This window comes from Durio zibethinus, chromosome 20 (assembly GCF_047325235.1).
Source record: "Durio zibethinus cultivar Kanyao isolate XHJ-2024 chromosome 20, ASM4732523v1, whole genome shotgun sequence".
Classification (NCBI taxonomy): domain Eukaryota; kingdom Viridiplantae; phylum Streptophyta; class Magnoliopsida; order Malvales; family Malvaceae; genus Durio; species Durio zibethinus.
This window is the reverse complement of record NC_143181.1, coordinates 1,670,384-1,683,752: the sequence shown is the minus strand read 5'-3', so window position 1 is coordinate 1,683,752 and position 13,369 is coordinate 1,670,384. Positions and strand designations below refer to the sequence as shown.

The 13,369-nt window shown below is 37.6% G+C and overlaps 1 protein-coding gene and 1 pseudogene across 2 annotated transcripts; both read left to right on the top strand.

Moving 5' to 3' along the window:
* Positions 1-549: 549 nt before the first annotated feature.
* On the top strand, positions 550-5,430 carry LOC111315076 (alkylbase DNA glycosidase-like protein mag2). Its single transcript, XM_089749124.1, has 2 exons — positions 550-1,961; positions 4,418-5,430. The coding sequence occupies exons 1-2, from the start codon at positions 817-819 to the stop codon at positions 4,437-4,439; spliced, it is 1,167 nt and encodes a 388-aa protein (XP_089605250.1). The 5' UTR covers positions 550-816; the 3' UTR covers positions 4,440-5,430.
* Positions 5,431-11,412: 5,982 nt separating this feature from the next.
* LOC111314811 (zinc-finger homeodomain protein 2 pseudogene) lies at positions 11,413-13,369 on the top strand (annotated as a pseudogene). The gene is made up of 2 exons (XR_016330605.1): positions 11,413-11,867; positions 11,983-13,369. The product of XR_016330605.1 is annotated as a zinc-finger homeodomain protein 2 pseudogene (transcript).

Here is a 13,369-nt window from a genome sequence, read left to right as displayed (position 1 = left end):
CTGAAAGTATCGACTTGCTCCTTTTTCCTAGTTAGCTGAAGAGGATCCAAAATGAGGACCGCTGCCTTAATTGCAGGTAGTTTTTTTTGGGACCTTGGATTAAGGCTACCCCTTGGCCTGCTTTGGTTGGGCTAGACTGGTAGACCCTTTTGCTGAACTATGACCCGTCGGACGGTGCTGAAGTAGGGCTACCAGTTGGCCTGCTTTAATTGAGCTAGAGGATAGACTTTTTTAACATTTAATAATATAAAGCACGATATAATATTTAAAGTACAACATAATGATACATACGAATACAATATAAAAATAAATAAAATTTAAAATTTTAATAATAATTATATATAAATTTAAAAAATTAAAAAAAAAAATTGTATATTTTATATTAATATAAAATAAAAAATATAATTTTTATATAAAAATAATATAAATACCAAATTTAATATTTTATATAAATACACTAATCTTTCAATACACCTTTTATAAGATGCTACACACGCGCTGTAACCGAGCGTGGAATATAAATAAATGATCAAACTTTTCGCACTTGTTGGGACGAAACTGAGAAGCGAATAAAACACAGTTTAGATTGACAGGTGCAGATTTTTTATACATTAAATAAAAAAAGAGTCAGTCACTCCAATTTTCTCTGTTTCGAGTCTTTCCACTCCATATAATCACTCCATTCGCCGGTGTCTTCTTCCCACTACTTCTCCCCGTAACCCTAGCCCCGCAGCCAACTGCCAACTTCAACACCGTCGTCATTAACAGAGTCAATCACTGATTTCTAATTGTAACTCAGATTTTGATCGATCTCACATGGGCGAACAAACCCCGGCACAGTCTCAACCACAGGCTCAATCTCAGCCCTCTAACGACTCTTCCTCCGCCCAAACGCAAGCTCAAACCCAAACTCAAAATCCGAATAATACCTCCATCGCCGCCGTTACCACCGTCACCTCCGCGGTCGTAGCCCCTGCTCCAACGGAACTCTCCAACGTTCCTCCCCCAACCTCGTCCCCTGCTTCGAAAATCCCTTTGCGTCCTAGAAAGATCCGGAAGCTCTCCCCAGACCCGAACTCTGACCCTAATGCCTCCCAACAAGCAACGACTCCCTCAACATCCGTAACGGAACCGCCTAAAACCGTCGCCAAAACTCCCAAAACAAAACTCACTCAACATCGAGCCCTAGCGGTGGTTCCAAGAATCGTGGCCCGGTCCCTCTCTTGCGAAGGTGAGGTCGAAAACGCCATCCACCACCTCCGCAACGCCGATCCCCTTCTCGCCTCCTTAATCGATCTCCATCCACCTCCAACCTTTGATACTTTCCAAACCCCTTTCCTCGCTCTCACTCGAAGCATTCTCTACCAACAGCTGGCTTTCAAAGCCGGCACTTCCATCTACAGTCGCTTCATCGCTCTCTGCGGGGGCGAAAACGGTGTCGCTCCCGAAACTGTTCTTTCCTTAACCCCTCAACAACTCCGACAAATTGGTGTCTCGGGACGAAAAGCGAGTTACCTTCATGATCTCGCGAGAAAATACCAGACGGGGATATTATCGGATCCGGCGATTGTAAATATGGATGACAAATCACTTTTTACCATGCTTACAATGGTAAATGGGATCGGTTCTTGGTCGGTTCATATGTTTATGATTTTCTCGCTTCATAGACCCGATGTTTTGCCGATTAATGATCTCGGGGTTCGGAAAGGGGTTCAATTGCTCTACAATTTGGAGGAGTTGCCGAGGCCTTCGCAGATGGATCAGTTGTGTGAGAAGTGGAGGCCGTACAGGTCAGTTGCTTCATGGTATCTTTGGAGGTTTGTGGAGGCCAAAGGAGCGCCTTCTAGTGCTACCGTGGTTGCTGCTGGTGCTAGTCTTCCTCCGCCTCAGCAGGAGGAGCAGCAACAACATCAACAGCAACCCCAGCTTCTCGACCCCATTAATAGCATTCTCAACCTTGGGTATGATCTTTTTTCTTGGAACAAAAAGTTTTCTTTGCATATTTTGGTGTTATTAGTATTAGTTGCATTTCATTAAAAAAATTTGTTTTTCCTTGCTTTTTAGGAGCTGGGTTGATGGGTTGATGCCAATTAGGAGACATATGACATTATCTATTTTAACGGCTTACCTGTTGTTACTTTTTGTGCCCTGTAGAAGATTCATTTTAACATTGTGCTTTTGAAGTAGGATTGATAGTGACTAAAAGGCATTTATTTGAAGTGCTATCTGTTAGACTTGAAATTTATTACTTTGCTGTCTTTAGCTCTTAAAAGAGTTATTGAAGTCATAGAATCTGAACTCCTGTTAAGGGACTAAATTTTACACACTTGGGTATTATACATACCTTGCAATGTGATATCATGACCTGGGGGAAATAAATTGAGAAAAAGGGAACTAGCCTCTTTTAACTCTAGGAAACTTACAGGATTTGCGTCAACATCTGAAAAGCGTTCTGAAATGTGATATTAATTTGTAGAGCACTTCATAAAGAAAGTTAGAAAGACAACAAACGGGTGGATCCTTCCATCGAGAAGAAAAAGGATATATGTTTTTTATTGAACATTAAAAGGATGCTGATGGTATAGTTTTACTAACATTGAGTAGAATGTTATGCAAGTAAAGCCAATTCTATTTTCATTCTCATCCATATATTCCTTCAATGTGCATGCTATGGCAATCCAGTTAACTTGTTTATTTTTTAGCTTGGAACTTGAGTAATAGTTTATATATTATCTATTTAAAAGAGTCAAATCTGGATATCAAATATGGAGATAGTAATAGGGAGAGCATGTGTAGATATATGGTCATGTTGGGAGGAAAACACCTTGAAGATAATTTAGTCAATTTTTTGCATTTGAAACAAGACAATGTGAATAGATGTTTGGACTGCATGTGGTAGACCTAGCCTCTACTTTGAAAGAATTTGGCCATCATTGCACATAGAGTTAAACGGAAGTACCAGTAGATATTAGTTTGCCTAAAAGTGGAACGTGCAAGTTGCATCACCTTTGAGGAGGATCTGTTTGGGGTGTGAAATTGGGATCATTGTGATACTCTAGATTCCATGTTCAAACTAACCAGTGTTTTATGATTAAATATTTTTGTGTCCACGATCATTTCATCGTAGAAGTTTATATTACGAGTGTTAATTAACATGGATCTCTTGTGCCATATCTAGCCTTGATCCCATGTGGGTGGTCCTCTTGTGTACTGAATGGTATAAGTCAAGGTTTATGTTGGAGATAAATGGCACGTGGAGCCTTTCTATCTTTATATGCTTTTCGGCCTTCTATGTTTTATGTGCCTGAAACTCTTTTGTTACATTGCTGGGAATTGTAGTAGAATCTTCAATGCAAGTGTGATATTGCCCATTGCTTTAGCTCTCTAACGTTGTTCATTTTGGAATCTTCAGGATTTGGATTCCCATTCTACTTGATAGAATTTCATGCAAAGTTTAGAGAATCTTGTTGCTGATTGATAGTCTACACTTTAGCACCTTTCCTTTAATTATATTCTTAGATTGTTGTGAAGGTGCATCTCTTTCACTAGTTTAAGTTAAAAAACCCTGAATAAGGATTAGTCTAAGGAAATTTTCTTATCTTGCTTCTTTACTTTTGAACAAGGTACTGGTTTCCAAATGTCATAAACTTTCTATACTTTTTAAATTGTTGTTAACCTCTGTTTAAAGAAGTTCAGTTAAATTTCCATGTGGAATCCTAGTTAAAGAAGTAATTTTCACCATTGACCTAATTGATATTGAGATATGAATAGAGATAGATTATTCCTTATGTTTGATACTCCTACCATACTAAAAAATTTGTGACCAAAAGACTCAGTGGAGAAAATGTAAACATGTGTGGCCCAGTAGCATTTTCTTGGGATTCTTTTGGGTTTATCGGTGAACTCCAAAAATGACCCCGAGTTTACATTCATCATTGTCTTATGGTATGATGGTAAGCTTATGCTTGCTGTTTTTTAGTATTCTCTCTCATTCATGTTTATATTGATCCAAACACCCACCCTCACCTTATAGCAAGGACTCTTAAATGGTTTGATTTTGGCAAATGGATAATATGAAATTCTTCTGCCAAGTAGTTCACATATATGGGTAATCTACCTAAGTCATACCCTCCACTTACTTATAAATTAGTAGATTGGGATTCTCTGTGGAGTCAATTATGATCCAGATTTACATGGTAAGCTACAAAAATCACCACGAGATTATATCCATGATCTTGTGTTTCTTACACTTACCTCTCTGAAAGTGCATGCTCATGATCCCTGGATGCAATCTATTTCTTTTTTCTATTTTTTTGTGGGCGCTTTACCTTTTACATAATTGAAGTTTGGACTTTGTCGGTTTTAACAATTCTTTACAATGCTTTTGTAATGATTTTTCTGTCTGTTATGTTATTAGGGCCTGTGCTTGGGGGCAATGATTGGCATTTGTTACAATCCATTGATCAACTTGAAGGGCAGGCACTTCAAAGGAAAATGTTCGTGTGAAATTACTGTTCTGAAAGCTATTAACTTGGCCTCGTAAATCTTCTTTGAGATTGAATAAACATGCTGCCCAGTTCTTTGGTCTTTGTAGAAGGACACCAGTTTTAGTTGTCAACTGTCTCATATAGGACATTAATAGAGTGCAATTCACTGCTGTTGTGGCTTTGCGTCTCTTGAACTGTCTGATTTCTGGCTGCATGTTTGTAAATTTTCTTAACTGCTGCACATGTTTTAAGTCAGAGTCTTCTTCTCTTAATCAATGACCATCTATGCTAAAGCCTGTCTTACTCCCTTTAGAGCTATATGGAATACTGCTTTATGATATTGACACCGGAAAGATGGAAAATCTAGACGAAGAATGATTACCTGAAATTCCAAGTTTAATATAGCAGGGACAACCATGGACACTTGGTAACTGGTACCGTTGGCACCCGAAGTTTGATTGTCATTCCTATGATTGGATGACGTTGATATTTGTATGGGACATGATATTCAGGAGCTGCTTTTTATGGGGGTGCCTTGGTCAATTTGACATGGAAGTTTTGAACTGTGAGACAAGGTTGCAGCAAATCCATGTCTTCTAATTAGATGGTGAGCCGATGTAACTCCAAGTGCTGATGGTACAAGAAGTTACCACTGTTTTCAATCATGGTAAAACAAGAAGTTATGGACAATATCTTCTCATATGGGCGAACCAGCTCTAAGTCCAAGCCACTCTTCATTTGGGACCCAAGATGGGTTCACTTATGCGAGCAGGTGCTCTACCATCACCTTAGTCATCTATGGAGCTATAAACAATTCTCTACATTTCATTTCTCTCGGCTACCCTTTGGAACTCTATCGTGTAAGAACTTTGTTCGCGGCATGATGCCGTGGCCAACAAGATCTGAACTAGCAAAATGATTCCTTTAGGCTTTTGTTTTTTCATTATCTATTTGCCGCATTTTCCTCGCAATTATCAAGCTCTGGGGATTTCCGCAAAGTGTATTCCTGACCTAGTCCATATTACCTGGTAAAACCTTTAAGGAGATTTTTTAAGAACCAATCATTAGCTCTTCATATGTTTTTAAATTGTTCTAGTATCCATCACCAGCCGCATTATTGCTCCTAATATTCCATTCTTAATCCACATATGTCCAGGACGGCTTGGAGAAGGCCAGAAGCTCGCATTATAGTTAAGAAACAGCCACCTGGAATGTGATGAATTCACAATGACAATGATGTACAAACAAACGTCGATAAGGTGAAATTCTTTTACTAATTGACAGTGAAAGGTGGGAGGATCATACTGGGATATTCTCGCAGAATATTTTCTTCTTTTCTCTTTTAGTATTCATGTTCTTCACTGGGGACAAAATTGACACATTATCCCCAACGCTGACCTAGCATGCCTCACTATAAAAGTGGGATTAATAGGTAGACAAACTATCAATGAAACACAGAACAAGAAAAATATGAATTATGAAAACTACGATCCCTCTCTCCCAGACCTACCAGTTGTTGACCAATACCTTCCCATATGGGCTAGCCTACCAGCCTTTAGGTCGAAGCCAGCCTTCATTTGGCCTGAAGATGGCTCGACCAATGTAAGCAACGGCTCAACACTTACCTATGCTCAACTCAATGATTCAGTGCAGTCCATTTCTTTTCAGCTACTCCTTTCATTACAAAGAGGTGACACCGTAATCATTTTATGCTCACCTGGGCTAGAGCTTGTTGAGATCATTTTTGGGTGTCAAAGAGCTGGCCTTTTGAGCGTGCCCATATTCCCACCAGACCCTTCTTTTGGCCAAGAAAACTATCACCACCTAGTCAGAGTTCTCTCCCAGACAAAGCCAAAAGCTGCCATTGCTCACCATGATTATATCACAAGGGTTCAGCAATATCTCTCTTTGCCCTCTAAAGACAAGAGGCTTGCAGAGATGTTACAAAACATGAGGTGGACTTCTACTGGAGATGTCAAACATAAAAATTTAGATCCAAGAGTGGGTTGTATGTTTTATAATGGTTGCAAACCTGATGAAATTTGCTTGATTCAATACACCTCAGGTGCAACAGGGATCCCAAAGCCAGTACTTCTGACAGCTGGATCAGCAGCTCACAATGTTAGGACAGCCAGGAAAGCTTATGATTTGCATCCAAATAGTGTTATTGTCTCTTGGTTACCTCAGTACCATGATTGTGGCCTAATGTTTCTGTTATTGACCATTGTCTCTGGTGCAACATGCGTGTTAACATCACCTGGAGCTTTTGTTAACCGGCCTAGGCTATGGCTCGAGCTAATTACAGAGTTCAAGGCCACTTGTACTCCAGTTCCATCATTCACCCTGCCACTAGTCGTGAAGCGTGGTGGAGTTGAAAAAGGAAGTCACCTATTAATTTATGGAGCTTGAGAAATCTCATTATCATCAATGAGCCGATTTACAAGGCATCAGTTGAAGAATTTCTACTTGTGTTTAAGCCTTTTGGACTAAACTCATTGTCAATCTCTCCATCTTATGGCTTAGCAGAGAGCTGCACATTTGTTTCCACAGCGTGGAGAAACAATGACAACTCTGGAAACTCCAGTTTACCTAATTTTCCTTCTCATAACAGGCTCTTACCAAGTGCACTACTTGCTAATGAAGAAGAAGAGGACATGCAAATTATAGTCGTAAATGAGGACACCCATGAGCCTGTTGAGGATGGAATTGAGGGTGAGATTTGGGTTTCATCTCCAAGCAATGCCTCTGGCTACCTAGGCCATCCTTCCTTAACTCAAGATATATTTAAAGGTAGATTGAGCAACAAGGTTAGCCGGTGTTATGTCCGAACAGGAGATAGAGGAATTGTGAAAGGGGAAGAAAGATTTCTCTTCGTGACAGGTCGTTGCCTTGACGTCATTAAGCTCACAAACGGTCAAGATATGCACCCTCATTACATAGAGACCGCAGCTTATAATAGTTGCCTACAGTTTATTAGAGGAGGTTGTCTCGCTGCATTCGATATTTCAAGAATGATCGTTCTTGTTGCAGAGATGCAGAGGAGTGAAAAAGATAATAAGATTTTGAGGAACATATGTCAAAGAATCAGAGAAGCTGTTTTGAATCAAGAAGAAGTCGAAATAGGGATGGTAGTTCTTGTAAAGAGTGGAAGTGTTCCGAAAACCACTTCAGGTAAAATTCAAAGATGGGCAGCTAAGGACAATTTTCTAAGAGGTAAAATGAATATTTTAATGGACATGAAGTTTGATAACAATGGGGGATTATTACCATGCCCCAGTGTAATGATACTTGCACGTAATGGAAGAGGTAGAGAAGATGAAGAGGGAAGAGCCATGACAGCTGAAGAGAAAGATGAGGTTCTTTTTTCACACTCAAGTGCTTCAATTGGTCGCCCATGGCTGTCTCGATTGTGAGAGCATTAAAAATCTATCTACGACAAGGATGTTATGCTTTGCTTGTGCTCCAAAATAGTGTAACAAAGAAATGTGCTTTAGGCCCTTTTGCATCCTTTTCGTTGAGATCGTCGACAAGGGAGAGAATTAAGGAGTGAATAATAGTATCTATGGTCTGTGTAATAAAAATATACATATATTTGTCATTGCTAATTGTAGGAAGTCGATTTTCCAGCATCTAAGTTATGATAGAAATGGATGAATCTGACGTCTGAAAACAGCTTCTGCAAATCATCATTAAAAGGAACAACTCCTTTGTAAGATTCTCAAATTTGCATTCCAAATCTCAACTAGATGCAGTTCAACTTCTAATATAGAATAAATAAATTATTATAGGCAAGTGATTAAGTGGCAACTCTTGGCCTGTAAGCAGGAGCATATATAACATGAAGCAAAGTTTTAGATTAAAACATACCCTGAAGATCAGTCATCAAGAAACTGGCAATTAGCTGTTGTAATAAGCTCTAGAAACAATGGGAAGAACCGACGGCTATACTAGACTAAGGCTTCATTTGGTTTCAACCGTACCTCCAGCGAGGTATAGTTACTAACCAAATTTGTACTCATTGATGTTTAATATCCGTTTGGACATCAAAGCTTCCTCACGTTTATCTGCTTTTCTTTATTGGAGGATTTAGCTCCGGTTAAAAAAATGCATTGGACTTTATTTTTTTTTTTTATCTTTCATTTTATATTACAAAGATAAAATTATCTTTATACTTTAAATTTTTATTTTTTTAAAAAAAATTATAAAATAAATTTATTAATTTATTATAATAAGTTTTATTTATTAATAATAAATTAATAAATAATATAAAATTTTAATTAATTTTATAAATATTAAATAATTTAAAATTTTTGTTAATATAAGTTTTATTCAAATATCTTTAATAGTCATTTTTTCTTTTCACTTCACCGTCATCACTGTTTTTACATTCAAATAATTATTTTATCACTGATTTTAATTTTACCGTTACAATATTTAATCTTATCGCTATAGTTACTAATCTTATTTGTACAATTATTTTCAATTTTACTAAAATCAATCTCATCTCCCATCCAAATGAATCATAAGTTGGGGATTTGGATTCTACCACGCTAACCTCACATTAATTGTAGTGCAATTGAGCTCATCGTATCACCTATTGAATCCAAATACTAACTCGAGTAAGATTGATCTAGCATAAATTTTTAATGAAATTTTTTTCAATTACAGTTATGATAATTTTTATTACTATTTTTAATCTTATTAAAATTAATCTTACCATCTATTTAAATGGATAGAGGACAAGCTATGAATACACAAGTCTTATAGATTATTTACACATATAACAAACACAAGAAACCAAAAGAGGTTGCTGCGTCAGCCCGGCCCATTTTTGCTGGGTCAGAGTAACTAGGTCTACCAGGACCAGCAGTGGGGGTCTAACTGAAAGTATATCCTAGTTATTAGTGATAAAGAGCAATTTTACCGGTCTTGAATTTTATTACTGTATTTTGATTTGATTGGATTTTGTTTTTATATTTTTAATTTTGGTTGAATTTTGTCATTATATTATCATTTTTTTTATTGATTTTTGAACCAAAATTATATTTGCATCATCATATTTATTTTTCTGAAAATTGCGCTTTCAGAAGAAAAATAAAACACCACACTTACCTTTCTTGCCCTAATCATGAAAGAGTATGGAAGAAAAAAAATTTTTTTTTTCATTTTTTCCTTCTATTGATTGAAAGGAAATAAGAGGAGAAAAATAAAACTACTAGATTTGTATTTTTTTTTTTTTCAAATTCAATTATTCCAAGTATGAAAGAAAAACACTTATTTAACTTAATTTAATTTCTTTTCCTATGCTCTCCACCCCCAATATTTATTTTTTAGGATTAGGAGTCAAATATGAACGCAACATAACATGATCTATGTTCAGATAAGCTACGAGGTTCTTGAGGCCCGATTCAACTTTGCAATTAATGAAGGTATAAGCAAATTGTTGACTAATTCGAGTCATTGGCTCATGGCTGTACTATTCAGAAGAAATAATGATTCGAACCAATTAATTTTATTAATGAAGGAACCAATAAAAAAATATAACTACTATTATCTTATTAAGGGAAAAAAGAATTTTATGATTTATTTGTAATAAAAAGTATGTAAACTTCACTGTATAAAAAATAAGTTTGGATTACTTGTTAAAAACACTGTTGGTTAATCAAGTTAAAAGAAAAATTTTGCTAACAATTACCTTAAAAACATTGTTTAAAGTTGTTATATTAAGTATTCCCTCTATCTTACTTTATGTGTTTGCGCTTTTTTTTTTTTTTTTTTTGGAACGAACATAATTTTTTAAAAATAGTATATTGAATTAAAATTTTAAAAAAATTTAACACTTAAAATTTACAAATTTTTGAAAATTTTATTTTATTTTTTTATTTTTAAAAATAATGGTCAAATTTGATTTATTTGATTAAAAAATTAATTTTGAGACAAAAAAGGTAATATTTTTCTCAATGTTTTAAAATTGATCAAATTGACCCTGAAACATTGCATTTTAACACAAAAAATATTATTATAACCAGCAGTTTAAGTAACTTAAAAGAAAGATGAATTTGTTTTACTCTTTGTACACATTTTATGAATGCACATTTTCCGAATATGATGAAAGCTTATGTTAACCTGCATGGCAACATTGGCTTAAAATACTATAAAAGAGTGACTCTTCTGCTAAAGCTTGCCAAAGAAAGCTACAAGCAGTTCAAAATATGGGTGGATGGGGGAGTGAGTGAGTGAGTGACAAGAGTAGACATAAATGAAGGAGCTGGAGGGGTGATTGAATTGGGAAATTATGATATGATATGAAGCATAAGGGGAAATTTTCAGACTGGTAAAGCGGCTGACGTGATGAAACAAATATGTGATAAAAGTCCTGGTGAGGATTCTTGAGTTGGAAATGCCATTGGTTGAAGCTGTACTGCACCCCAAAAAAAAAAAAAGAACAGTGATCAGCAACCAAGTACCTAAGCAAACAACGTGGAAAAGTGCAGAGAGACAAATAAAGCCTTCGGTTGCATCACGGAAAGGTAAAGACATTGCTTGGGGGCAGGTGTGGTGTTGCCAGAGAGTTGCAGAATGCGCACATTAGGCTTTGATGCTTCAGATCCATACACTCAGCAACAGGACAACAACTCCACTGTGGACCATCCCTAATTTTCTCTTTTTTCACTTTTTCACTCCATTCTTACTCTTTTCTATTTTGAGTTTTGAAGATCTGTAGCAGTTTTTAAAGATCTTTCTTTAGCCTGTAATGGAGTCTTTATTAGTATATGGAAACCTTTTTTATTAAGAAAAGTTGAGGTTTATGGCAGAAGCAAAGCTACGTCGCATCAGAGCCAAGAGTACTACAACTTATCTGCTTGGTCATTTTGGGGAGATGCGGGTCTAGTGGATTAAAACTTGAGATAAGAAAATAGGGAGGGGAGGGGCAATAATGAAGGGTAAGAGTGGGACCCAAACGTGGCAGGGCGTGGGAGGGGGATGAACATGACATTGTCGGTTGTTTTGTACAGAGAAAGACCCCTTAATCTCATCAGAATCTCTTTCTTCTTTTTGTTTTTCTATCTCTAGAGATTGACTGTTATCTTTCCGGCCTCACCACAAGCAACCAAACTGTCTCGTGTTGGATATGTAGTTGGCTTGTTGGAAGCACAGAAGCACACAAATCCTTTTCCTAAAACTCAAATCCAAACCCCAAAACCTCAAAAACCCAAACGCAAATCTATTTCCTCTTTTCTTTCTTGCTAATCACAGATGTTTTAGGCCCCTTGATGGTGTGCTAAAGGCGCAAAAGCTGGTGGCCTGTTCCTGCTGCCGTTAGCTGTTGTTTGCTGCTGTTTGCTGCTGTTTGCTCATCTCTTTCTCTCTCTTGTTTAGGTCTGTGAGTTTGGTCCCATTTCAACTTTAATGTATTTGTTATTTGAGGGTTAGTTCTCATATCTTTTCGTTACCATAACAACTCTCTCTCAGTCTCTCTCTTCTTTTATCTCAGCTTACGGATCGTGTAACGGTTGAAATTAGCGGTATGGGTCGGTGGATTTTGGCAGCATAATGCTGAATGTCGAGAGGATAGGGGAAAACAACAAGATATATAAGCAACTTGCATCATCTCTTTTGAAACGTTTCAAGTTTTCAAGCTACGCACTAAAGCACCGAAAAAGATTCAAGATTAGTTGAATAGTGAGCTTCGTTTAGCTTGCATAAAAAGATCATAAAAAGTTTTCTTTTTTCATCAATTACCTCTTAAATTATGGAAGTTAGAGGTCAAGAACACGATGTTAAAACGCCAGGTTCTTCAGGCTTTGGTCATCACTCGCCTGGAGTAGAGAGGAGAGATGGGAATCATAACGGTATTTCTGTTCTAACTTGCACTCAAACCCTAGATCATGTTCATCGCCTGCAGAGACCGCAATCACTTGGCCAAGGAAGATCTGCCCACCCGGATCGGGTCACTGCCAGTGGTGCAGCTGTTACACCCGTTTCAATTAGTTCAAACACAAAGCCATCAAGCGTCATCAGATATCGAGAGTGTCTCAAGAACCACGCAGCCAGCATCGGTGGAAACGTTTACGATGGCTGTGGTGAGTTCATGCCTAGTGGAGAAGAAGGAACTCTCGAGGCCTTGAAATGTGCTGCCTGTGACTGTCACCGCAATTTCCACCGCAAAGAGGTTAATGGAGAGACCCAATTCGGGGCTAATTCCAGTAGAAGAAGCTTGATGCTTAACCCTCTTCAGTTGCCTCCACCGTTGCCATCTCCAACCATGCTGCACCACCATCAAAAGTATTCAGTTCATGCAAGTCCTTCAAGTGCAATGATTGCACCAATGAATGTGGCCTTTGGCAGTGGCGGTGGGACCGAGTCTTCAAGCGAGGATCTTAATGTATTCCAGTCTAACGCTGAGGGAATACGGCCGCCGCCTCCATATGTTTTGTCAAAGAAGAGGTTCAGGACAAAATTTACGCAGGAGCAGAAGGATAAGATGTTGGAGTTTGCGGAGAAATTGGGTTGGAGGATCAATAAACAAGATGAGGAAGAAGTGGAGAAGGTTTGTGCTGAGGTTGGGGTGAAAAGGCAGGTTTTCAAGGTTTGGATGCACAATAACAAGAATGTGAAGAAGCAGCCACATGAATAAGAGCTCCTCATGGTTGCTAAACTAGTAGAATGACCTGTGAGATATGTATAGGAGAGGCTGCCTGGAATATTAATCAGACCCTTTAGAGTGAGGAGGGAGCTGGCCTTGGTCTTGAATATTTGTATAATTCTTCATTGTAAGCCTTGGGTGTGATCTCTTGGCATTGAGCACTTGTTCCAAAAAAAAAAAAAAAAATCTTGTATTAATTGTTACTCTTTAAATTATGGCAGTGTCTTTCTCATCA

Coding starts and splice junctions, on each gene's coding strand:
- LOC111315076 (XM_089749124.1), top strand. CDS start 817: ATGGGCGAACAAACCCCGGCACAGTCTCAACCACAGGCTCAATCTCAG. Junction 1,962..4,417: donor AATAGCATTCTCAACCTTGG/GTATGATCTTTT, acceptor TTATGTTATTAG/GGCCTGTGCTTGGGGGCAAT.